At 40.1% G+C, this 26,560-nt stretch overlaps 1 protein-coding gene across 5 annotated transcripts; it reads right to left on the minus strand.

Moving 5' to 3' along the window:
• Positions 1 to 10,152: 10,152 nt before the first annotated feature.
• Positions 10,153 to 18,243, minus strand: LOC125451108 (T-cell acute lymphocytic leukemia protein 1-like). 5 transcript variants are annotated; one of them, XR_009445630.1, is made up of 3 exons: positions 12,262 to 12,506; positions 11,286 to 11,933; positions 10,153 to 11,179 (listed from the first exon to the last, which is right to left on the minus strand). XR_009445630.1 is itself a non-coding variant. In XM_048527853.2 (2 exons), the coding sequence occupies exon 2, from the start codon at positions 11,917 to 11,919 to the stop codon at positions 11,476 to 11,478; it is 444 nt and encodes a 147-aa protein (XP_048383810.1). In that variant the 5' UTR covers positions 11,920 to 11,933; positions 18,169 to 18,243; the 3' UTR covers positions 10,153 to 11,475. The 5 variants fall into 5 exon arrangements, 3 of the variants coding, with proteins under 3 accessions (XP_048383810.1, XP_048383809.1, XP_048383808.1); XR_007247214.2 differs by having other exon boundaries at positions 10,153 to 11,184; XM_048527853.2 differs by lacking the exon at positions 12,262 to 12,506 and adding an exon at positions 18,169 to 18,243 and having other exon boundaries at positions 10,153 to 11,933.
• Between the last annotated feature and the right edge of the window lie 8,317 nt (positions 18,244 to 26,560).

The raw sequence follows: 26,560 nt of genomic DNA on the forward strand, positions 1-26,560 counted from the left end.
TCATTGCTCAGTCCATTGAGATTAGGAGTTGAGATGTCACGTTGAGGTTGTACAGGGAGTTGCTAAATCAGATTCTGCAGTATTGTGTCCAGTTCTGGTCACCCTGTTATAGGAAAGATATGATTAAGTTGGAGAGGATTCAGAAAAGCTTTGCCAGGATGTGGCCAGGAATGGAGGATTTGAATTATGTGGATAGACTGGGAATTATATGGATAGAACTTTTTCATTGGAGCATAGGGGGTTGAGAGGTGACCTTTTAGTGGTTTATAAAATCATAAGGGGTACAGATAAGGTAAATAGCAGGTGTCTTTTCCCTGGGGGGGGGGAAATTTCAAGACTTGGGGGCATATTTTTAGTTGAGAGGGGAAAGACTTAAAAAAGGCACGAGGGGCAACATTTTTTACACAGCGGGTAGTTTGTGTGAAATGAACTTCCAGAGGAAGTGATACATACGGATACAGTTATGACGTCTAAAATATATTTGGATAAATACATGAATAAGAAATGTTTGGAGGGACGTGGGCCAAGTGGAGGCAGTTCAGACTAGTTTAGTTTGGGATTATTGTTGGCATGGACTGATTCGACTGAAGGATCTGCTTCTGTACTCTATGACTCTATAATTATGAATGCAAAGAACCCAGAGGGTTGTTAGTCTGGTGGAAGTTTCAGAAGTCATAAGATTTTGTTCTGCTAACTGTGTTACTCATGTAGTCAACTGTGCTTGCATGCTTCTAACTTACACAGGTAGTGCCTTGTGAGGTAGTACCACTTATAGCTGAGTCATTAAAGAGGCTGCTTCATCAGCATAGCATCAGTTTAAAATCACTAACCAAGGGTTGGCTTGGTAGTCATGACATTTTGACAGTGTTCCTTCCCCATGTCATCCTCATTTTCTAATCAGTTCACTCAAAAGACAATTTGAGAGAAACAGCCTAAATCCAAATGGGACTGCATTTGATGCCAACCATAATCCTCTGTATTTATTTTTATAGAGAATCAAACTGCGCAACTTGTAGTGCAACCACAGACATTGAACACAACCACACAAGGTGACAGAACAGGTTGAATATTATTTCCAAGTGCAAACCAAGATCGGAACATTTTTAAAAAATAAAATGAATCTTAAAAATGCCTTCCAGGCCCTGAGTCCACTCCCTGATAACTGTAACCTGACATTAAAACTAACACCAGTGCTCTGTTCAAGCCACTTCTTGAGTATTATGTCCTTTGGATTCGATCCATATATTTAATCTTGGATTCTTCTGGCTGAACATGGTGCCAGGGTTGAATATATGATTGAACATATCCCTGGGCATTTTAAACCTGGTGACATTGGCTGAAATCTTCCCTGAATGACATGGACATTGGTGATTAGTTGGAAAGAAAAAGGCGAGAATGGCAGGTATGAGTTTCGTTGGCAAGAGCAAAAATCCAATTACTCGAACCAAAATTTAAACAGCAAGAGAGAATCTTGTGAGTGAACAGTGAGAGGCCTAAATGCATGTGTTACACTGTTTCCCATTCTCCTGCCAGAAAGAAACTAAATGGTGACAATTCAAGGCATAGAAGTCAGAATGCCAGCTCACTTGTTGTTCCTTTGGACCTTCACATGGATATTTCAGGGCATGTCCCATGGGTGACCACACACCTGCACCCACATTCATGCATGCTGGCATTGGACATGTATCAATCCCTCTGCACCCTCGTGGCATATTTCTGACCCCCTCACCATATGGTCCAGCACTTCAATTCTGAACTTTGGAGCACACTAGCACTCTTCATTTTAGTGCTGTTGCCAGCACATTGTGAACAAGGAAATTCGGGTGTCTGTCAAGGCTTCTTTCTTGCTCATTTACTTTGCACCTATTTGAATGCTGATGGCTTCCTTACCTTGCTTTGCCCCATCAGCCTGAGCTTAAACAGCCACATTACTTCAGTCTTGCCTGACGGTTTAATTTGGACATAAAGCTAAACAAATTGGCACGGTTGTCAGCCGTCATCCATCTAGGAGGTCGACATATTGTCATATAGCACATTGCTATGTCCATCTCAGATGTATGCCATGTGCCAATAGCTAATGTGGCAAACATTTTACACATACTTCAAACAAACGGCTATGTCTCAAAATCAAAAGGAGTAGTCCTCAGTCAGACCAGGGAAGACAACTTCGGCCAAGGGTCGCAGCACAATAAGTTAAGGGTACCAAATGCTATCAGTCCAGGATTTTGGTCATGATCAGTCAGGTGCTTTGGGCAGTCAGGGTGTTAAGGATTTGATATTTGTAAAATGATAGGGGGAAGAGTGTGTGGCCCCTATAAAAGATTATGTGATTTTTCTATGCTTGGAGATTAAAAAGAATGTCCGCAGGCAGCAACAGTTGCACAGACAGTTCTTGAAATTGAAACATTGTAGCAGAAGGCTATACTACTATTAGGCAAAGCATTATTACCAACACAGCAGGTTTTTGAATTTAACCAATTATTTTAAACAAGGCCCTAGATATTAAAAACCAATTAAATTTAAAATTGATGGCTTTGACAATGTAGGACCAAACCTTTCTTCAGAAATTGATAGGTCATCAAGGGTATAAAAGAAGAGGTTATTTGAAAATTGGGATGACAGCAAATTGCCATCTGAAGAGAAATCCACTGGCTTTCACAGAAATAAGCTTTCACAGAAATCTCTAAGCTCTCACAGTAAGCATTATCTCAATAAAGGTACTATGGCACTCTTAGCTAATATTTCTGATGTAAGAATTGGACAGAGAAAGGCATTCCTGATTGGAGGACAGCAGAAGAGGCAAAGAACAGTCTGAAAGACTTATCCTGACTGTAATTTTGAGAGATTAAGTTTTAGTTTTTTTCATTAATTTGGCTTATATAAGTGAGATTTATATCTATCAACAGAATACCATTAGAATGTTGTTCTATTCAGGAATTGTTCAGTATGTTAGTAGTTCGGTTAATTTGTTAACTGTTAGAGTTAGATAAATAAATTGTTACTTGTTGATTGTAGAGTAATGGTCAAGAGCTCATTTTATTTCACCTTCTTTATTTGGAGAGTGAGAGGCAGCTTATACCATTTCTCACATTTTCTTGAATAGATTATGAGGTAAGGCGAGCTTCTCTGGGGTTTTGGTTTTAATTATCAGAGAGGAGTTAACCTCTGCGTCGTAACAGATTGGGGGCTTGAATTCAGGATCTGAAAGGTTTGTGTGCAGGATCTAAATGAATCTGAATGGATTTGAACAGATTTGAGCAGATTTGAGGTACAAAAGATCCCAGCAGATTTATAAAGGCTTGAGGGTACGTGTCCTAGATCTTTAAATAAAATGTAGGTGAGAAGTGGAAAATCTGTGTAATTTTGGTTACTTGTGGTTGGTTAAATTAAAAATGGGTGAAATGGCTCTTAGTATTGCTAAAGAGGTTCCGGGGTTTGAGATGCTTCCCAAATTTGCCAAGAAAGTTTAGAAAGACAGAGAAAGGGTATACTTTCAGACTGAGCAAACAGGCTAGAATTGGGTTTAACTAGGGGTAAACAGAAAGCTGAAATTGTTTATGAGTTGGTCAAGCGTTTAGGTACACCGAAAGAACAGTTAAGTGCAGTGGAGCGGGAAAATATCAAATTGTAAATTAGATTATTAGAGTGAAAAGATAAAGAAAGAGAAAGACAATTCCTAGCTGAGGAAAAAGAAGGGGAAGGAAGAGCCCTAGCTAAACAAAAAGAGACAGAGTTTAAACTTCAGCAGTTGACAATAGGTGGGAAAGTCATATTAAAAGGATGGAGATGAAGATAGAAGACAGGCTTAGTGAGGAAGAGTATGATGATGAGCAAGCCTATTGGAGCCAAAAACTTGATAGGGGTATACACAAATATGTCAAAACATTACCAAAATTTGATGAAAAAGACGTCGAATCTTTTTTCATTTCCTTTGAGAAAGTGGCTGAACAAATGAACTGGCGAGAGGATATGTGGGTAATATTAATTCAGACCAAGTTGGTAGGCAGGGCTAGTGAGGAGTTTGCAGTGCTGTCAGATGAGGTGTCAGGAGAATATGAAGAAGTAAAACAGGCTCTTTTGAGTGCCTTTGAATTGGTACCAGAAGCATTTAGACAATGGTTCAGAAATATAAGGATGGAACCAGGTCAGACTGGATTGAGTCAAGTTTGGAAGAATTTAGTATAGCAACTTCAACAAATGGGTGAGAGCATTAAAGATAGAAAAGGCATATGAGCATCTTAGAGAGATTATTCTGCTGGAAGAGTTCAAGACTCACTTCCAGAGATGATAAGAACTCATGTTGAGGAACAGAAAGTTAAAACAGTGAGAAGAGCTGCAGAGATGGTGGATGAATATGCATTAGTGCATAAATCAAAATCTAGCTTCCAAAAGCAATTTAATTCCAAGAGTGGTAGAAATTGGGAAAATAGGGAAATCCTTCAATGAAAAACAAAGAGTAGCTTACACTGGGAACAGTTTATCACATAAAGAAAGAAAGAGGCTAAAAAAGAGGCAAAAGACTTCAGGTATTTTCACTGTCACAGAGGGGACACATAAATTCACAGTGCTGGTGGCTTAGGAGAGGCATTGGGAAAAAAGATGTGGTAAAAGAGGCTAACCTAGTGGGATTAGTTCAGGCAGTGAAGGAAATCCCAAGAGAAGTCAAAGAGCTGTAGGAGAGTGCACAACATAGTCATAGTCTGGATAGTAAGAGAGTGCCCAATCTGCAAGTGAGGTTTACTCAGGAAGAATAGGGGTAAAAGTAAAAAGTTAAACTATTGAGAGATATGGGAGCAACCAAGCTCTATTGGTAAGAGATGAAAGTATTTGCACTCCTTCTGGAATGTTACCTGAGTCACTGATAATCTGTGGAATAAATGGAGAGAGATTTACCATCTCCCTATGTAAGGTAAGGCTAGAAAGCCCAATCAAGACTGGGAAAGTGACACTGGGAGTGATTGAAAGACTGCCAATTCCATAATATAGTTTGTTCTTTGAAACGACCTAGTGGTCGATGGGGCAGCTCGATGGCTCAGTGGTTAGCATTGGGTCCCAGGTTTGATTCCACCCTTGGGCAATTGTCTGTGTGGAGTTTGCACATTCTCCCCACGTCTACATGGGTTTCCTCCAGGTGCTCTGGTTTCCTCTCACAGCCCAAAGATGTGCAGGGTAGGCGGATTGTCCATGCTAAGTTGCCTATAGTGCTCAAGGATGTATAGATTAGGTGGGTTATGGGGGATGGGTCTGGGAGGGATGTTCTGAGGGTCAGTGTGGACTTGTTGGGCTGAAGGGCCTGTTTCTACAATGCAGGGATTCTATGAAAGTTCTGGAGGCAATTCCATTACAGAATGTCAAGGCAAAAGAGGTTGTGGAAGAGTTGCTTGCCTTATTTACCCATTATGCACTACTCCAAGAGATTCATTCAGACCATGGGGCCAATATTGCGGCCAAATTGTTCACGGACATCATGGATAGTTTAGATTTCCAACACTTTAAATCAAATGTGTACCATCCTGAATCCCAGGGAGCATTGGAGAGGTGGCATCAGACCCTAAAGTACATGCTGAGAGCTTATTTTCAGGATAACAGAATAATTGGGGTAAAGGTACCCCATTTATATTATTTGCTTTTAGAGATGCCCCAAATGAATCAACTCTATTTTAAGTGACTATCTGGACACAAATTAAGAGGGCCTTTAAAATTAATTTAGGAAAAGTTGATAGGTCTGAAGTCAGAGATCTCATAGTTGGATTATGTATCTGAGGTCACAGAAAGATTAAACAGAGTAGGTGAATTAGCGCGATGATATTTGAAGATGGCACAGCACATAATGAAGCCAGAAGCTGATAAGAAATCCAAAATCCATATGTTTACCCATGGGGATAAAGTATTGGTACTGTTACCATTCAAAGGAAATCTCTTCAAAGCAAGTTTTTGTGGGTGGTCCCTATAAAATTGAAAAGAAGTTAAGTCAGGTGAATTATCTGGTAAAGATGCCAGATAGAAAAACATTTATCAGGTATGTCATGTGAACATGTTGAAGACTTACTGTGACAGAGAACGAGAATCAGAGAAGCAGGTATTAGTTACCGCCAGGCAGAATGAGGAACCAAATCCAGATGATTCAGATTTTGATGTGCCTCAGAATAAATTGCATAATGTAAGTCCTTAGAGAATGAGATATGGTAATAAGCTATCAGAAAACTGAATGGAAAGGCTTGTTGCAGCATAATGCTGACATATTTAGAAATAGAATGGGGAGGATTAATACTATAGTACATGAGGTGGATGTAGGGAATGCTGTTCTGATAAAACAAAACCCCTAGGCTTAATCCTGTCAAAGCAGCACAGGTACAGAAGGAAGTAGAAGCGATGCTCCAAGAAGACATCATTGAACCAAATCAAACCAACTGGAGTTCGCACTTGTGTTACTTCCCAAACCTGATGGTACGCAATGATTCTGAATGGATTAACAGAAGGTCGATGCTGAGACTAAATCAGACTCATACTCACTTCCAAGGCTGCCAGACTGTGTGGAAAAGTTGGTCAAGCTACTTACAACACAAAGTTGGACTTACTTTGTGGTTACTGGCAAGTACCTTTGTCAGAGAGAGCGAAAGAAGTTTCTGCTTTTGTAACCCCAAATGGGCTATATCAATTTAAAGTAATGCCCTTTGGAACGAAGAACACACCAGCCACATTTCAAAACTTGTGAACACGCATGTCACAGGATTGAGTAATTGTACCATTTATATAGATGACTTAGTGATCTTTAACCATTTGTATGCAAATAGCATGGCACATTTGGCAGAGCTCTTTGAGATACTACAGAAGGCAAAGTTGGTCATAAATTTAGCAAAGACAGAATTTGTGAAGGCAGAAGTGACGTTCTAGGATACAACATCAGACATGGAAGGATGACACCGAGGAACATGAAGATGAAGGCTATCGAGGAATCTCCAAGACCATCCTTAAAGAAGGAAGTGCTATGATTTTTGGTACTGAGTCGATTCTACAGGAAATTTGGTGGTACTGCTGACGGATTTACTAAAAAAGAACATGAAAACCCAATGAACCGAACAACGCAGGAAGTCTTTGAGAATATAAAAGCAGTGTTAAACACTGCGGCAATTTTAGCTATACCAAATTTCCTGAAACCCATAAAGCCACTATCGATGCAAGTGATGTAGTGGTTGGAGCTGTGTAGTTACAGAAGGATGATAGTGGAATTGAAAGGCTAATTGGTTATTTTGCAAAGAAACTCAATATCCACCAGAGAAAATATTGAACCTTGAAAAGGAGTGATTGAGTACGGTCCTGCTTTGCAACATTTTAATGTTTATGTTGCAAACAATATATTGGAGATGGGTGTGTACTCTGATCACAACCCTTTGACATTTTTGGAAAGATTTACAGACAAGAACATAACAACAAGTAGGACGTCATAGAGGCAGGGTGAGTTTAGAGAATAGCATCAGAAATCTCTCTTGGGCTCACAGAGAGAAAGTTTCCATGAAACTCCCTGAAATTAACACTTAGCCGAAATTTGCTTTACAAAATTCAATTCATTGACTCCATCAGGTTAAATTTCCTTTTACTTTTCATTTCCAATACTTTCTCTATAAAAGCATTCATTGGAAATAATGATATTAATGCTCTGTGAGTTTTTTTTTCACTGTGAGTTTTGTCCTTCCAGTATTTTTTTGGTGTTATTCAATAATCCCTGGAAACTCCAGGAAAATCTGGAGAGTTGGCAACTGTACTTTGGTGCCTGCAATTTGAAAATGCAACCAGCAGGATTAGTTTAGGAGATTAGCAGTTGAGCACCTTGTACGATTTTTAATTGTCTCTTCCCTGCCCAGTTTCCGAAGGACAAGAAGAAGACTATAACTCCCCCACAGCTATGGAGTTTAATCTATACAGGTGGCTCCCCCAAACTCTTGGGGAATATTAAACATTTCTACCGTCATTTTTAATATTTGCAGAAACATCCCCAATTCCAACAAAATATTTAAAATTCAGTACATGTCCAGAGCTTGCTGCAGTGTGAATTCAATTCAGGGCTACATCAAACAAAGGAGACAACTACAAGTTGAACCTATTTTGTCGCTATTGGCCTCAGACCCTAAAAATCACAAAGTACAAATGAGCGATGATCTAATTGAATGGCAGCAGAACAAGCTTGAGAGGTTGCATGGTCTCCTCTTGTTTCTACCCTACAAAAGATTCAGCCTTATAGTATTTAAAAAAAATCTTGAAGCCACACATTATTTGGCTAGGTTGCACAGTACAAACTTTTACTGACAATGTGCTAAAAGCACATTTCTTATGGTTTGGCTCTAATATAGAAGATTTACCTCAATATCTTCAATGATGTTTTGAAATGGCTCCACAGCACCTGCTTCTGTTATTTACACAGTAAACTAAGTTCAGCGAGGATTACCATGAGTAATAAAAGGCTCACTCTCAACTGACCTTTGCTGGGCAGGTCATGAGTTAAGCAGCCCATCTTACCATTTCTTTTAACATGTTCCTATGGGGAAACTTCACGCAGCACTCAATGTAGTGCTGTGCAAATCACTGTTCTTGTATTTATAAGGGAATCGATTAAAATAATAAATTAATTAGTTTGATGTTATTGACGTTATTGTTTCAATTGATTTATTATCATTTCACATCATATTATGTTATTTTCTTTCAGACTGCAATGACTGGTGGTTCTCAATTGAACCCCAGAGGAAGGAAGCTGTTAGGAGATGGGAAGCTTCGTTTCTCTTTTCTGTAAAATTTTAGGTGCAGTTTTGATCGAATCATGTGAATTTGCAAGTCTGCCTTAATTTTAGTCCTAAAAGCCCTCATTTAATCTATCTTTGTAACACTTAAATTCCATTTATATCACCATGGCAGTAATTATTGCTTGCAAGATCCAAGAACTGATTTTCAATCACAGGGGATCTGACTTATTGATTATCCATAGTTAGTATTAGTTCCAGTGTCAAACACTATTCATTCTGAACTAAAAACAGACTGTGTCGGGAAACACTTAGCAGTGCAGGCAAAATCTGTAACAAAAGGAAAATTATTAATGTTTCAAGCTGAATATGACCCTTTTTCAGATCAATCTGAATCAAGAGTGGTTATATTCAAGTTGTAAAATTAGCTGTTTCCTTCTCCACAGATACCAGCAGAGATGCTGGATATCTTGCATAATTTTGTGTTTTTATTTTGGAGTTCCAGTATTTGCTTTTACACTAGTTATTTGAGGTATTTGATTCTAGTTTTCCAGTCTAAAGGAGTTGCAAGTAGTCAAGTATTCTTTTCATCCATTAATTGAACCTTGAATGTCTTAGTTTCTCATCTTACTCACTCTTCATGTCCACATATACAGATTCATTATTAAAGTTCACTACTTACTTTTGACAAATGTCCTCCATGGCTAGTATACGTCCAGTTACTTTTGTATATTTGTAAGATAATCAGTTTCAGTATTCTGATGTCTAGCTTCATCCATAATTGGAAGCAGCATTGCTAACCAACATCTCCAGTCTGCACACAAGTGACCAAAAGACCTAACAGTCTCATGTTTAATTATCTTATATCAATCAACTGGGCTGCTTCAGATGGCAAAGTGTGTACAGTCATAGATTGAATAGAATGGCTGCCATCATAGTTTCGGACATTACAACAATGACTGCACACTAAAAGTACATGATTGACTATTAAGCATTTTAGGTGGTGAAAAGGTGCTGTAGAAGTGTAAGTCTTGATTTCAACAGGTAATTGGCTCTCCTTCACTAAGCAGAAATATTTTGTTTCTGCTGCACCTTCACTGGAACTTCAATGATGCTGTCAACAGCACAACCAATTATGATGTTGCATTTATGCTGTAGCATGAATTATAATTACTGTAATTATTCTCATCCATGGTTACATAATATGAAAATCTCAGAAAATGGCTGCAATATATAAAAGCAAGCTCATTTTACAGAAACTTGGTAAAAATGCGCATATACAATGGTGGCATTGCCTGTCTATTCAGTCAGGAAATGGCATGTAAGATGGAAGGCTCTGATGAAGGACAATAGCAATAAGTGAAAGGGACAGAGACATGTTTGCCACACTTTTCTTTATTTATCATTAATATTTACCACTTTTTATGATTAAATACTTACAGGTGACAAAGTATATTCTAGCAAGTTACACAAAATACATATTTATTTGAAAGATGCTATGATGTGATTGGTTTGAAAACTTCTAATAATAAATACATTAAACTCATAACCGAGTCAGTTTGAAATGCCTGTACAGCACTGTATTCGAAAATTCCCCCTTATTTGATCATTCATAAAGACAACCATTGGCATTTTATACATTTGCAGACTCTTTGGCTAGCTCAACAAAGCATTTCCTCCTTTTCCCAATATATTACTATACTTACAGATAATTAAGTTAAATTAATATCAATTTAGCTAGGACTGAAAACAAAACAGTAAAAAAAATTAGGGAATTGTTAAAACATTGAGGGCAATGTTCACGTAATATTTCCTGTAGTGCTTTTAGAAGTGTAATTGATTGTGATTAGATTTTACGGACCAGATAGGCATGCAGTGGAAAAAAGTTAAATCTGTGACGCCTTTGGACACTGACATGATCCCACGGATTCCCTTCTGTACAACGCGTCGCAATCTTATATTAATAATCTCAGGGTGGGGGGTGCAATACGTTTATGCCTTTTTGAAATCTTATTTTACAAACTCCATCCACCAGAACGAATAAAATATAAGGATTATAATTATTGGAACTAAAGTAACAGCATGCATCAGACAGTGAACTTTGCAAACATCTGGTTTCCGTATCAATGATTCTCGCCCTGGGGCTGAGCTCCAATTTAGGTTAACTGGTTTCCAATGAGGAAGGTCAGTGCAGACACGCAGATCGATTGCACTAAGAGGCTTGGCTACACGAGTTGTTGCAGGGCAGTGAAATTCCTGCCGTACCTTATTGCACACAAAGTGGGGTAACGACAGCGCTACCCATCAAAGAACCTATCATCTGCAAATGAAGTGAAAATGTATCCTCGCGAACGCCGGTAGATTTTCAACACTGCGGCCGCCCGGTTTCCCGTGGAATTCAAAATCATTGCTCGCAGGAAGATCCCGTTCCCTCCGGCCTGGTTAGCCTAAGCTTAAAAAGGGCAGCAAGTTAACAAACCACCCCGCGGAATTTAGAAATAAAACAACTCGCGCTTCATAGAGAAATTCACTGCCCAAGATGTCATGATTTACCATTGTGGTCCTCAACACCATTTGGCTGGTGCACGAATGTCACGGCAGTATAACGGAATTTAGTTTTTCTTCCCAGTTTTTTTTGTTGTTTACAGATACACAGGCTTTAGTGACCAGCATTTCGCCTAGGTCACGGAACAACTAAATATGGACAAGGGCACATTTAAGAACCATGACGCTTTATGGGAAACTACACAACATTTAACTTTTTTAACAGAGCAAATTGATACAGAATGGTAGTGGACGGTTCCACGGCGCTGTCAGCAGAGCAGGACTGGTCCTCGGGTAAGCTGCGGGGATTCACGGATCTCTCGTTACCGCTGCTGCTGCCTGACGCAGGCGAAGGGGCGCTGCCCCCATCCACCGGTACGCCCTGGCCTGGAGACCGCCCGTGGGTAACCTCCGGAAAGGATACAGCTTTGCTAAAGTCCCCACTTCCTTGATCTATTCCCTGATCTTTAAGCAGCTTGACCAGGAAATCGATATATTTCATCGCCAGGCGCAAGATTTCGTTTTTGCTCAGTTTCTTGTCTGGAGGGTGAGTCGGGACCAGTTTCCGCAACTCTGCAAAGGCGCTGTTTACATTTTGCTGCCTCCATCTCTCCCTTGTGTTAGTGAAAACCTTCTTCGTCATCCTTTCCGGCAGCTCTGCAATAAAAGTGCAGCTGTAATATTTTACAGAATAAGACAAGAATTCAGTCTAAATGTGGTGGTTACGTAAGTAGAAGTCTCGAAATGTTGTAGGCAAGCCTGACTCCCTGAAGTGTGTCCAGCAATCTCTATGGTACGAGATGGAACATTCCCCACTTTTCCGGATGGTTGCAGCTCCAACAACACTCAAAAAGCTGGACATCATCCAAGACAAAGAAGTCCACTTATGTGGCACTACATCTACCAGTTAGACTTTCACTCCCTTCAACATTCTGCAGAGTAGCAGCAGAATGTACTGTCTATAGGACAGGCTGAAGCAACTCACCAAATCTCTTTCCACGCCCCAGATCAGGACCTCCTACAATCACAAGATTCAGCGGTTTAGCCACCATCCTCTCATGAGGCAACAAATGACAATCTTACTAGACAACACCAAATAAATGAATAAAAATCAAACAAACTTGGAGTAGTATTTTCTGCCAGATTTTACTTCCCGGCGGTTGACTGAATATGTCAACGTGTATTGCAAAAGACCAGAATCCAAGGTTAAAAACGCTTCATATTCATAACAGCGCTTTTCACAACCACCAAGACATCTCAAAGTGTAATCACTGTTGCAATGTAGGAGACGCAACAGCAATGCACCCCCTAAGCTGCGTGGCTGTATGCATGTAGCTGCTCCCAGGGTTTGTGCGCTGCCATCGGCACGTTGGCATCGTTTGCAGCATTTACTTCCAATTCTGCTGCCACACAAGGACCATGGGAGACCATGCAGAAGAAAAAAAACAATTAGCAAGAATTTTGCACAGTGGCAAAATTGGCAAAGCATCCTCCCACATGCAACAATATGATAATGACGATCATTTGTTTTGAGATGTCAGTGTTGTCCATGACATTGAGATTCATTCATTGGGATATAAATATAAATTCAATTGCATTATTGTTAAGTAGCGGAGAATTTGTTAAAATCTATGGTCTGGCTGGGTAGTGGACAATAATATATAGTACAGACTCATTTTCCTTTAAAAGATTTTAACATTATTGGGATATTATGTTCATCAATAATTTTCAATGTTCAATTTAGCACTGTTTGGCATTCCTGCTTCAGCATGTTTCTATTTTAAGCAAGTCTGTTTAAGTCAGTTGAGTTGGATCATTGAACAAGAGCAACATTTAACATCAAAATTTATAGTCACCAGACATGAGAGTTTTATTCAAAATTTAATCTTTGTGTAATCTAAAACAGCACAGATGGATCATTACAATCATATTCATTTTGTGATGTCCATATTTCTTCTTCCACAGTCTCTGCCCCCTATCCCACCTCATTACATTCTTTCTGCTCAATGTATGGTGTTGCTGCTAGAATGGCCAACTGTGTAGTCTTGACGATGAATACCACTGGTTAAGTAATCTCTATATCCCATACATTTGGCCAGACCCCAGCTGGAGTACTCTGCTCAGTTGTGGCACTACATCTCAAGAAGGTCATATTGATCTTGGAGGCAGTGCAGTGATAACTCACCAGTAGGATACAAAGGCTAAAGTGGCTAAATTATATGGAAAAAATGGATAGAGTGAGTATAGAAGATTAAGCAGATAGCCTCAAAATTAGAGCCAGGTCATTCAGTGCTAATTCACTTCTTCACACAAAGTATCTTGAGAATCAGAAATACTCTGTCCCAAAAAAAAAGCTGTTGAGGCTGGGGAATGGATTGAGATTTAACAAATGCCCTGTTACCAAACAATAATAACATCTATTCTACGACTGGTTCCCAATGAATACCAATGGACTAGCCAACATTTATTCCTTTATCAAAATAACAAAATAAATTATGTTGTCATTGCTGTTGAGGCTGGGGGATGGATTGAGATTTAACAAATGCCCTGTTACCAAACAATAATAAAATCTATTTTACGATTTATTCCCAATGAATACCAATGAACTAGCCAATATTTATTCCTTTATCAAAATAACAAAATAAATTATGTTGTCATTGAGATTATGCTGTTATAATTGGAGATAAGATATCGAAACTGAGACTGGTAAAAATTGTGGCTCAATGCGTGTGTTCATTAGTTAAAAAACCAAGGCAAATGAGATTAATTAAGATACAGATCAAATATTTAATGCTAGAAAAGGCACAAGGGGTAGAATGGCCTCTTTGATAATACCTCCTAAATTTCCATAGAATTCACAGAATTGTTATGGAGTAGAAGATAGTTTTTTTTTGCCTGTGGTACCTGCACAGCCTTTCTGGTTGCAGATTATGGCTTAGTGCAATTCTCCTGCCCTTTCCCCATAACCCTGCACATTGTTTCTCTTCATTATCAGCAAATGCCATCTTGAATACCTTGAATGAATCCTGGTCCAACATAATACCAAGCACTGCATTCCAAACCTTTGCTACCTACTGTGTGAAAATGCTTTTTCTCATATAGCTATCTTTTTTAACATTATTTTAAATTTCTCACCTCCTGATGCCTTTTATGAATGGAAGCAGTTTCTACCATCTAATCTGCCCTAGTCCTTCATGATTGTGAAAACTTCTTTTATATCTCTCTTAATTAGCTCCTCTACAAGAAAAAAACCCAACTTCTCCAACCTTCCACAATAATTGAAATATCTTATACCTGGAACCATTCTAGTAAAATTCTGCTGCATTCTTACCAATGCATTCACATCCTTTCTGATTGTGACAGCCAGAAATGTATACCAACTGTTCCCTCATTTATTAGTCACAAGGTGGATATTGTCAGTCTTGATAAGAATATCCTGAAAAAAGCTTGACAAATTTGATAGTGAGTCCAACCTTTGCTAATTGGGATGCTATTCTGAAACAATTTCTCAGCTATTGGTTTCAATCACATGGGTTGCATAGAAAATAACATAATTAATGTATGGCGTGGGATATATTCATTTGGGTTTTAAAGTTGCATTTTATTTTAGCTATACATACTTAAGAAAAATCAGAAAAGGACCCTAAACATATCTTTCATTCTCTTTCATGGCCCCTATTGTCTTGTATGATGAAGAAAAAATATTTCTCAACCCTGTCATATCCAGATTCTATTTCTTAAAAATCTGTCTGGTTTAAAGTTGGGGTGCTTAATTATTAAATAAGCCATTACTAATGGCATTTGGTTAAAACATAATGCTGCAACAGAATGGAAATCTGATGTTCAGGGCATAATATTGAAGAAAAAGTAACACAAAAAAGCAGAACTGTAGTTTAAACAGAAAGTAAAAATCATATATCATCAATTTATTGTTATTAAATAGGCTCAGGTTGAAAATATCATTGCCTTCAATTGATTTGCAGACTCTAATTAATAACTAAATACTGTTAACCAAATAACCAAATCAATTATTACAACCCAAATCTGATTCAAGAATAATAAACAACACAAACAGAAACGCGTGTGGTGTGGAAAATTTGGTATTTTTTTAACACGATATAGAGATTGAGGAAACAGCTGGCTGCAGAAAAGTATGACAGCTGCTTATAGTTACATTGTTGAAAACACACAGGATCCACATGCTTACTTATGATGCATCTACCTGCAGTAGGTAGTCTTATCCTAGTCCGGTGTCAAACAAATCCCAGAATCATTTGCTGTGTTCATCCAGCCTCACATTTTATTATCTTGGAATTCTCCAGCATCTGCAGTTCCCATTATCCCAGAATCATCCCTTACCTGCTTCAAGAAGTGTTGGCTGCCGCTGATGACAACAGGATGAGGGAGCTAAGCTATGACCTGCACCGTGCGGTGTGCAGCAGTAAGTGATACCCAGATTCCGTGCAGCCCCGTGCTATGGTTTTTGTTTGGGGAGGGTGAGGACGGAGGAGTAGGGAGGGAGCTGCTGCCACTTATATTGTGGCTGTCCCTTTGTTTGACATGTGTCCCCACTATGTGCTACAAGTGAATATATTTGTCTCCTTGGAGATTGGCCGCACAATGCGTCAGGCACCCTTCCCATTTTTGTTCCACTGAAAAAAATGCCCTTCCATTTTCGACACGAGTGTCGTTTGCTCCGAAAAGGTAAATGATGCTTCGAGCGATAATCGAAAGGGCGAGACATTTTATTACGTTAGAAAGACGCATAGCTGTTTAAATCCGCTGCAAAAAAACCCCAGGAAACTCATATATCAGTCGACCTCTTGGAGAACATATCGTGGTGTTGGAATTTAAAACCTTAACCACGTTTCCAAATATTTGGGCGGATCTTGTGTGATTGCCCTTTGACAGTTTGTGATTCTGCCGCACATTTATATTCGGTAATGAAAACAGAAATAGCACAACATCGACAGCGAAATAAAACAATTGGAAATGTCATGTTTGACATGGGACTGTTTACGCGCAAGTGGGCCTCCAAATTGTTACTGTTAACATCCTTCAGCGGTTGTTAACCAACAAACTGCTGCTGGAACAACGCCTTAATACTTTACGCAGTTGAATTTTGTTAGTATATATAGTAAATCAGCATTCTCATCATTTGCTGTGGCCTTTTATTGTTTCTAATTTATGCAGCTATTAATTTTTTTTCCCTCAAGTGCTTTGTTTCAAAGTGACAGACTGCTATGGACTTTACTTTGTGGAGTAGGAATTTACATAATCCGATTACTGGGATTATCATGTGGTTGCAAAACTGCCCCAGTGGGTCTGAGTTTTACAAAAAATCCTTACTATTATTCATTGCGCTTTCCACTGCCCACAAAAGTACTGCACCTGCAATTCTCACCGACACCCTTTCAGGACACTCTAGTAGGGTCTACATTTGACAAAACAGAACTGCTTCATGTATGCATCGCCTTTAATTGATCCATCTGGATTAGTCTTGAAACTATAAATGAACGTTTGGATGCTTAGTCTTATCTAAAAGGGTCATCGGATTCTTTAAAGAGGACGAACTTGCATCGTGCCTCAGTACTTCCGCGTCCTGATGATTCGCATTGTCCCGATCTTCAGGCAGTGGTCGCGGCGACTGTGAGAATAATCACTAAACTCGTGGTGTACTTTCTTAGCTCCAAAGGAAAGTGACTTCAGTCAGACAGCAGCTCAATTCCCACAATAAATCTAGTTTGAAGCAGCCTGCCCAGCGCCCGCTGCTGAAACTCCAATTAGTCACCCCGCCAAATCGCAGAACGACAAACGAGCGTACACAAATGTTTACTTTGGCCCACGGTTATCTCTCCGTTTTATAACAGTCATTGGGAACTAAACGAAAGACCTCACTGCAAGGACGTGGGGGCGGGATGATTAGTTTTAAATCTTTTGAAAAGCGTGTGAACGTCTTTGAAATGGAATAGTAAAAGTGGTGAAGGTGAGCGGGATTGGGGCGCAGTTAATATCAATCCTGTTGTTTGCAGCTATTGTGAGCCTGGGCTTTTGATTTGCCATTCAGCGTGGACGGGGTTGGGGGTGGTGTGTGCGTGTTTGGGAGGTGGGGGGGGGGGTGCGCAGTGGAATCAATCCAGTAAAGCTGCCTATTGCAGATAAGAATTTTACAGCCTCTGGTAGGATGTGATAAGGAGGCTGTAATTATTAATCAAGCATTAATTGTCATACAGTCAGTAAATAGATACAGTGGATGGGTTTATCTCCTCGACTGCGTTTCGCTTTCTACAACAGATGCTATATTGATTTAGTACTATTAGACTCGTAGCTTCAGAGACTAAAGATTAGCTGACTTTTGCCGGGAGAAACTCGGCGTTGTCATATTGAAGAGAGAGAGAGAGAGATCATCCTAGAAAGGGAGAGCTGGAGATGGAAGGATGCTTGACGTCTTTGGTTAATTTCATTTTGCTTCATGTTTACCAGGTGTGATGGTCTCAGCTCAGGTGTTCAGTGGTATTTCTGTGCTAAATACACTTTTGATAAATTCTGTCATTTCTGGAAGATCACTGCATTTAAGAGTTCATACTTGGAACCCTAGCAGCCATGGACAATGACAAGAAATTTGAGAGAATGTGACCAGAAAAACAAAACGTGAGGTTCTCCATTTGACCAAAAATACTCTGATTTTCCTGTAAATTTCAACTATCTGAGAATCTGGTTAGTTTGAGGCAAGAGTCCGATTGGCATGTATTAATATATCACAATGACCTAGCTTTGCCTTATTTATATGCAGGTTGCTATCATCTAAGGTACCAGTGAGAAACTGGAAGGTAACAATTCCAGACATGAGAGTCAGAGGTGTACCTGTGCCTGTAGCTGTCTGGGGTCTTACCTGGGCCTGCACCTTGGTCCCATTCACCAACATCTCAGGGCATGATCCACGGGCCAACAACTGCCTCCAGCCTCTGTCAACAAAAGTTGCCATTGTCAAAACTCCAGTCTTATCACATCATTGTACTTTGGAGCTAACCGACACCTCGTATTGCGGTTCTCCTACCAGATCGCTTTTGCACACGGGGTCATACACTGATCTCACGCACTTGCCCAGGATACAGCTCAAAGTTCTTTGTTTGCTTTCTTAGTGCTGACTTACCTTGCGTCCACTTGGATGACTCACATCATCTCTGCTTTGTTATGCTTTTTCACGCAGGCAGAAAGTAAGGCAACTTGTCATGTTTGCCAGCACGGAATGGTCAAGCCAGTGGATGTGATGCTGTATGGCACTATACTATGTCAATATCACATTTATGACAGGATACAACAGGTTCTACTGCAAACACATGACATGTCCTTCAATCTAATGGTCATGTCTGAGTGTCCAAGAGGTGTAGTCCTTAAGTGAAGAGGGTCTACACTCAGCCAGGAGCATGGTGTGATCTCAGTCTAAGGGTTTGGCTATAATCAGTTGGGTGCTGGTGTGAACAGGAGATCTGTTTCCTCCAATCTGAGGTATGGACCGTGGTCTGTTCCACAGGCCCATTCCGATCAGTCTGTGGATTGCACTCAGTTCTCAGTACACCCATAGATTGAGATACTCGCAGCGTCGGCACCTGACCTATTGCGTTTTCCCTGTTGACAGGGCCCAATGGATTGCACAGTCCTTTGCAGTAGATAGAGGATTAACTCTCCCATGGTATTTGCATTTTTTGTTATCTCTGGAGATCTGATTCCGTATTTCCTTTGATAATGAGGGATTTGGAGTACAAATAAAATATTAAGGGAGCCATACGGGATCGTCCAGTTTGTCTCAGTCAGGACTGTCCTCAGTCAGGACATCCTGGTATGTGGGACATGGTCAGTCCTCAGAGTTTGTCAATCAGCCCTCAAGGGGGTTTATCAGAGGCCTATCCATTATGCATAGGGGCAAGTTGGAAACACAGCTCTGGGAATTGGAACCATTGTTCTGGGATGCAGAGGGAAAAACTGATATGAAGTCAGGGGATAACTCCAAATATAACTGATATAATATATCTGATAATAGCATGGGAAAACATGGGATATTGCAGGAGGTTTTTTGTACTATTTAGCACCATCAAGGGGGTGAGAATAACAGACGATTGTGATAGTGGGCATAGCTATGTGATAGACTAAGGGCTGAGGGGGAAAATAGTCAATATTGATAACTAAGTAAAATGGTTGTGTGGGAACATGGAGAGCCTCAAATCTGACAGGGTTTACAGGGACAGTGATACAAAAGAATACAGCACACTCACAATTGATGGAGTAAGTTTGTTTTGTTAGTTGGGGAAGGGTGCAATTGTGGGTCATATGCAGCACATTTGCATTAATCAACTATCAAGGTTTAATGATGATACATAGCTGGCATCAAATGACTCTGCATGAGAAGCTAAGACTTGACCAACAATACATATTACAAACCTTGGTTACAAGCAATGTCATTGATCATGTTTAATTAATTCACCTTAACTTTGTGAAGTAGAATCATAGATCATTGTAGGATCCCCACAATGTGGAAGCAGGCTATTCGGTCCATCAAGTCTATAATAACCATCTGAAGGGCATCCCACCAAGATGCACGCCCCTACTCTATTCCTGTAACCCTGCATTTCCCATGACTAACTCACCTAGCCTGCACATCCTTGGACACTGTTGAAAATTTAGCACGACCAATCCACCTAATGTACACATTTTTGGACCGTGGGTGTAGAGCAGAGTATCCAGAGGAAACCCACACAGATATGCGGAAAAGGTACAAGCTCCACATTGAGGGTGGAATCGAACGCCGGTTTCTGACACTGTGAGGCAACAGAGCTACCCACTGAGCCAAAGTAGCAATGACAGGCAACATTAAAAGTATAACCTGTAATTTTAAATTCTTAAACACATTTGAAAAATATCTTAGCTGCATGACAACACGGAACTGCTGTCCTCTGAAACAGAAAAGCAAGTAAGCACATGAACCGTTATGTTGGATGCTGTATTTCATGCCTTTTAGTGACGCTGGGCACAGAAGTATAATTCCTGCTACAGTCACAGAAGCCCAGAGATAGTAAGAACTGCTGAAGCTGGAGTCAGAGATAACACAGTGTGGAGCTGGAGGAACACAGCAGGCCAGGCACATCAGAGGAGCAGGAAAGTTGATGTTTTGGTTTGGGACCCTTCTTCAGAAATAGGGGAGGATGAAGAGGGCTCAAAAATAAATAGAGAGAGGATAGGTGGGGCTGGTAAGGTAGGTGGGGTGATGAAAGGTGAGTGCAGGTGGGCAGTGGTGGGGATTGGTCAGTGGAATGGTTGGAGTGGATAGATGGGAGAGATGATGGACAAGTTGTGTCAGGTCAAGGAGGCGGGGATGAGGGAGAGGTTTGATCATGGGATGAGAGCTGAGGGTGGGATTTTGAAACTGGTAAAATCCACATTTAGGCCTTGGGATGTAGGCTCCCAAGGCAGAATATGAGGTACTGCTCCTCCAATTTCCCGGTGGCGTCATTGTGACACTGGAGGAGGCCCAGGATGGACATGCTGTCCAGAGAGTTGGGGGTGGGGGTTTGGGGGGAGAGTTGAAATGGTTCGCGACTGGAAGGTGTTGTCGTTTATTGTAAACAGAGCGCAGGTGCTCTACAGAGCAGACTCTGAGCCTCCACTTGGTCTCACTGATGTAGAGGAGGTCACATCGGGAACAACGGATGCAATAGACCACATTGACAGATGTGCAGGTGAATCTCTGTCTGATGTGGAATGTTTGTTTTTTGCCTGGGATGGGGGTGAGAGGGGAGGTGTAGGTGCAGGTGTTGAACTTCCTGCGGTTGCAGGGAAAGGTGCTGGGGTGGTGGGGTTAGTGGGAAGTTTGGAGCAGACCTATGAAAGGCAGATAGGGGTGGGAGGGAAATACATCTTTGGTTGTGGGTCTGGATTATTTGCATATCAAGATTTGTGTTGCAAATATCTGCATGAGGTTTAGTATCTCAGAGGTCCTTGTCGAATCAGTTCATGTCCCTCCTACTGGAGGAACCTTCATGTCCTGTTGTATCAATCAGGTATTATGATAAGGTATTATTATTCTAAAACTCCCCACATTGATTAATTGCACCCATTCTGAATGGATCAAAGAAAGATTGGCGCTGTCATCACTGTTGCAGTTAAATGAAGACAGCATTGACACATTGAAGGAAATGAAAGATTTCAGCAAGTCCAGACAAAACAGGAGTATTCTCCAGATGCCAAAACACCCTCCACATGAAGAATCAACAGCAGGAACTTCTCCCATCCAGAATGCACAGGAGGTTTAGAAGGCCAAGAGTGCATCAACCTAGCTGTCATTTCTTTTGGATGATTGAAGCTCAGTGCAGGCACAGACCGAAGATGCCTTAGGGCACAATAACAGAACTGAGACATCAGTTTGAGTAGGACTGCGACTCTGAAGGAGTAATTGGCCATCTTCTTTCAATAGCAATCAAGTAACAGCAACACTCAATATTTCCTGCAGTGGGCTCATTCCAAGCATTCACTGGGCACCAGTGTGGAATCTCCCTATTATCAACCCACAAATGATTCAAGGATGTTATAAGTTCAATTTGTGCACAATCACATCTAATAATTGCTTTACCCCATGATAAGGTGAGTGATTCAATCTGTGCAATCATAGAATCCCTATGATGTGGAATCAGGCCATTTGGCCCCTCAAGCCCACACTGCCCCTCTGAAGAGCCTCCCACCCAGACCCACGCTGCCCCTTTCCTATCCCTGTAACCCTGCATTTTGCATGGCTAATCCACTTAATCTACACATCCCTGGACACTATTGGCAATTCAGCATCGCCAATCCACCTGTTCCGCACATCTTTGGACTGTGGGAGGAAACCAGAGCACCTGGAAGAATTCCAGGCAGACATGGGGAGAAAGTGCAAACTCCACACAGATAGTCACCTGAGGCTGGAATCGAACCTGGGTCCCTGGCGCTGTGAGACAACAGTGCTAAACACTCAACCACCATGCTGCAAAGGGATTTGGGAGCTTTGCACCTCCAGGTCCAGGGTGTTATAGACTGTACTATTATGTTGAGAACACCATATTTTCATAATGCTGAATTCATTAACAGAAAAGGATTTTACTCAAGCAAGTTCAAATTTTCTGTCATTATTACTACTTTTTTGAGGTCTGTACAAGGTATCCTGGCAGCTGCCATTTTGCATATATTCTTGGTAACTGACAAGTTGTTGCATCATTCATAGGGTCAAATATTATTCAAGCTGGGAGATAAGGGTTACCCTGTCTGAATACAGCTGAATACTCTTTTAATGAATCCTCTGATTGAAACGGAATGCAGCTACAGTACAGATCATTTAGCCTGATCCTACATTTAGAATGACAGTCAAATGTACACGTGAAGTTTCATAATTCAGCTCTTATTCCATTTACAAATTTGCTGATGACACCACTCTACTGGTTCGGGTCATAATGACAGAGTACAGAAAAGAGTTGAGCGTTTAGTGGCAAGGCGTATAGACAACAATCTCTCCCTTCATGTCAGCTAAATGAAGGAATTGATCTCCGAGTGCTTGAAGCAGAGTAGACGACACACCCTTGTCTGTATCAATGGTGCTGAAGTGGAGATAATTGAGAGTTTCAAGTTCCTGGGAGTAAATATCTACAACAATCTGTTCTGGTCTATCCACTACAGTCAACAAAGCACACCAACACCTCTGCTTCCTCAGAAGGCTAAGGAAATTTGGCATATCCACAGTGACTCTTAACAATTTTTATTGAAGGAAAGATTGTTGTCTTTACACCAGGCCACTAAGCTCTCTATCTCTTTCCTGTACTCTGTCATTGTTTAAGATCCAACCTACTGCATTGGTCAGCAAACTTGTAAGTTGAGTTCGAGTTGAATTATGAATCTTCACTTCCCTATTTGACTGTCATTTTAGCTGTAGGACTGGATTAAATGATCCGTATTGTAGCCATATTCTGCTTCAATAAACAAAGGCAATAGCTGGCATCCTATCCAGATACATTACAGCTTGGTATGGCAACTGCTCAGCCCAAGACTACAAGAAATTACAGAGAGTTGTGAACACAGCCCAGTCCAACACGAAAACTAACCTTGCTTCCATTGACTCCGTCTACACTTCCTGCTGCCTTGGGAAAACAGCCAACACAATCAAAGACCCCTCCCACCCTCATCTATTGGTTGGAAGATACAAAAGTTTGAAAATACCCACAAGACGATGAAGAGCAGCTTCTTTTCCACTGTTGTCAGACTTTTGAACGGACCTGTTGTATATTAAATTTGATCTTTCTCTGCACCTTCTCTGTAGATGTACTTTTCTGTTCTGTTACCCTGATGTACTTATGTAAAGTGTAATTTGCCTAGATTTCAGGCAAAACAATATTTCTCATTGGATCTCAGTACACGTGACAACAATAATAAAAATCATATAATTCGTACAATTACCAGTGTGAGATTCTATTTTCAATCCAGTATCACCAATGCAACCTACGTGTCCTCAGAAGGTTTTCAACTGAAAGGCCCTTTCAGTTCTGAAGAAGAGTCATACTGAACTCAAAAACATCAAGTCCCTAAGCTTCAGAGTCCTTTCTATAAATCTTTCCATCGTTCTTACTCTCATTCCTTGTTTAATATGCTCCTCAAAACCCATCATTTTAACCACGATTTTGGCCATCTTACCTAAATCTACTCGTGTAGCACCGTGTCAATTTTTGTTGATAAAAATTCTCCTGTAGGACACCTTGGGAAATTATACCATATTCAAGGTGCTATAAAATGCAAGCCATTGTTGCTAATGATAGTCAGCTGAAGAGTGAACAATGGAATTAAATGATCACACTTCAATTCTTTCGAGGCAATCATAAAAGACACATTTTAGGTTGCACTCAATGCAAGTACAACAACTTTTAAAATGTAGAGATCTTCCAATTCGTATCATCAGTCAGAATGATTTTCTGCAGATTTCCAGCATCAAATTCCATAAATTAAATGGACATTGAAAAAACTAAGAATGTTTCCTATTTTACAAATTTATACAATCCAGTCAAATCTGGGTGCTAAGCTGCTTTGCAAACAAACCTTGAATAGAGCAATGCAGTAGTTCTGTTCATCCTTTATTCTAGAAAATGATCCAGTGGGATGATGGGGAGAAGTGTATATATAGCAAGCTGTTGTGATCTGGAATGTGTTGCTTGAAAGGAGTGGATGCAAATTCCGTAATTACTCGGTATGGAATTGGACAAATACTTAGAAAAAAATATCAAGGGAAAGACCAGGGCAATGGGACTAACTGGACAGTTCTTTCAAAGAGCTGGCACAGGCTTGATGGACTAAGTGATCTTCTGTACTGTGTGATTCTATGATTATCATTTATTAACTTAGTTAAAGTCAATCATAAGTACTTAATCATAAGTACTCTTTTAACTGGTGAACCTTGAGTTACTGAGAAATTCTCAAAACAGAACATCAATATATGGTTCAGAAATATGGTGACAAGTTAACATACGGGCCCTACAGGTAAGTAATACCAATACATTTATCACATCATTGAAAACGTGTGACGTGCTGACATATAGTTTACAATGTGGCTGATAGCCATATTCTCAATAATCTTTTGAGTAGATTCAACAACCTTCCTTCCAGCTTTGAAAATCCCGTCTGATACTTGTTGCAACAATCTGAAAGTATTGGACTCTGTAAATGAGAGAAGGAATACATTTCTTCGATATTTGAAAATAATTATTTGTGATGAGCCTTTTTTTCTCTTTTGCCATTTAGTACATCCTGCAAAATTATTATAAAGTCCTACAATCTCAGCCTTTCTTCTAGTTGCAATAACTTTGGTATAAATACAATATCACCTTGCAATTGCATTGCACCTTTTAATATTTTTAAAAAACCCCAAGGCTCTTCACAGGAGTATTATTAATCAAAATTTAAAATCCAGCTGGCAAATGAGATATTAGGGTCAATCAGCAAAAAGCTTGGTGGGTTTTCAACTGAATTCTAAAGGAAGATATAGAGGTAGAGGTTTATGCAGGGAATTCCACGGCTTCAAGCCCATGCAGGTGAAGTCGCGGAGTGATTAAAATCCAACATTGAAGAATGCAGAGATGCATGATAGCGTGGTGCTGGAGGAGATGTTGCAGGTATTCCACCCAGACTGTGGTTTCGAGTCCCAATCCAGACACTTGAGTGCAAAAGTCTAGGCTGACACTCCACTGTACATCTGAAAGAGCACTGCAATGCACTACCAAATCTGGGATGTGATATCAAGACCATGAGTCTCATATAAGTGAATTCAATCTACCCCATGATATTATTTGGAAGAATAGCATGGAAGTTCTCCCCAGTGTCATATCTGATAGTTATCCTTCAATCACAAATACAGGTATATATTATCTTGTCAGCATCACAATTTTGTTTGAGGGATCTTGCCATTTATAAATTGGCTGTGGCATTTTCCTGTGTTGTAGTAATGATAATACTTCATCAGTAAAGTACTATGAGATGCCTTGTGGTACTGAAACATGCTGCATAAATGCAAGAGATAGTGGGAACTGCTGATGCTGGAGAATCTGAAACAACAAGGTGAAATCTGAAGAAGGATCCAGACCCAAAACGTCAGCTTTCCTGCTCCTCTGATACTGCTTGGCCTGCTGTGTTCATCCAGTTCTACACCTTGTTATCTCTTGCATAAATGCGAGGCTTTCTAACTTAATACAGGAACTCAAATTTAAAATGCATACGGAAAATATCTTTTGGATAAAGGAGGATTTGGCAATTTTTAAAAATTGCAGTAACCTATATTTCTAATCAATTTGTACAGAGGCATTATTACACATCTCCAGAGCAGGGGGGGGTGCTTGAACCGGAGCCTCCCAATCTTCGGGTAGGAGCTGTACCGCTGCATCACAAGAGAGAGCCCTTTAAAAAATTGCAGTAAAATTGTGTTCAGTAATTGGAAGCAGGTTCCTCAAATCATCATTTTAAGTGGACTGTTATAAAGTTGTTTGCTCAACATTGTAAATTAAGAAGTGTAATCTTGGTCTAACACAATGTTTGTTTCACAACTTGTCATCACAAAATCACATTAAACAGCATGATAATGACTTGTAAATTTACGCAAAACATCTCTGTTAGTGGTGTTTTAGGTATTTTTGAAAGGGGGTTACAGCACCTGCCTTTTTATGTATAAAGCACATTATGGAGAAGGCTTTCTAATCCTGTCCACTGTTCAGATCTGGAGATTTAAAGAC

Source organism: Stegostoma tigrinum, chromosome 3 (genome assembly GCF_030684315.1).
Source record: "Stegostoma tigrinum isolate sSteTig4 chromosome 3, sSteTig4.hap1, whole genome shotgun sequence".
In the NCBI taxonomy this organism is placed as follows: Eukaryota; Metazoa; Chordata; class Chondrichthyes; order Orectolobiformes; family Stegostomatidae; genus Stegostoma; species Stegostoma tigrinum.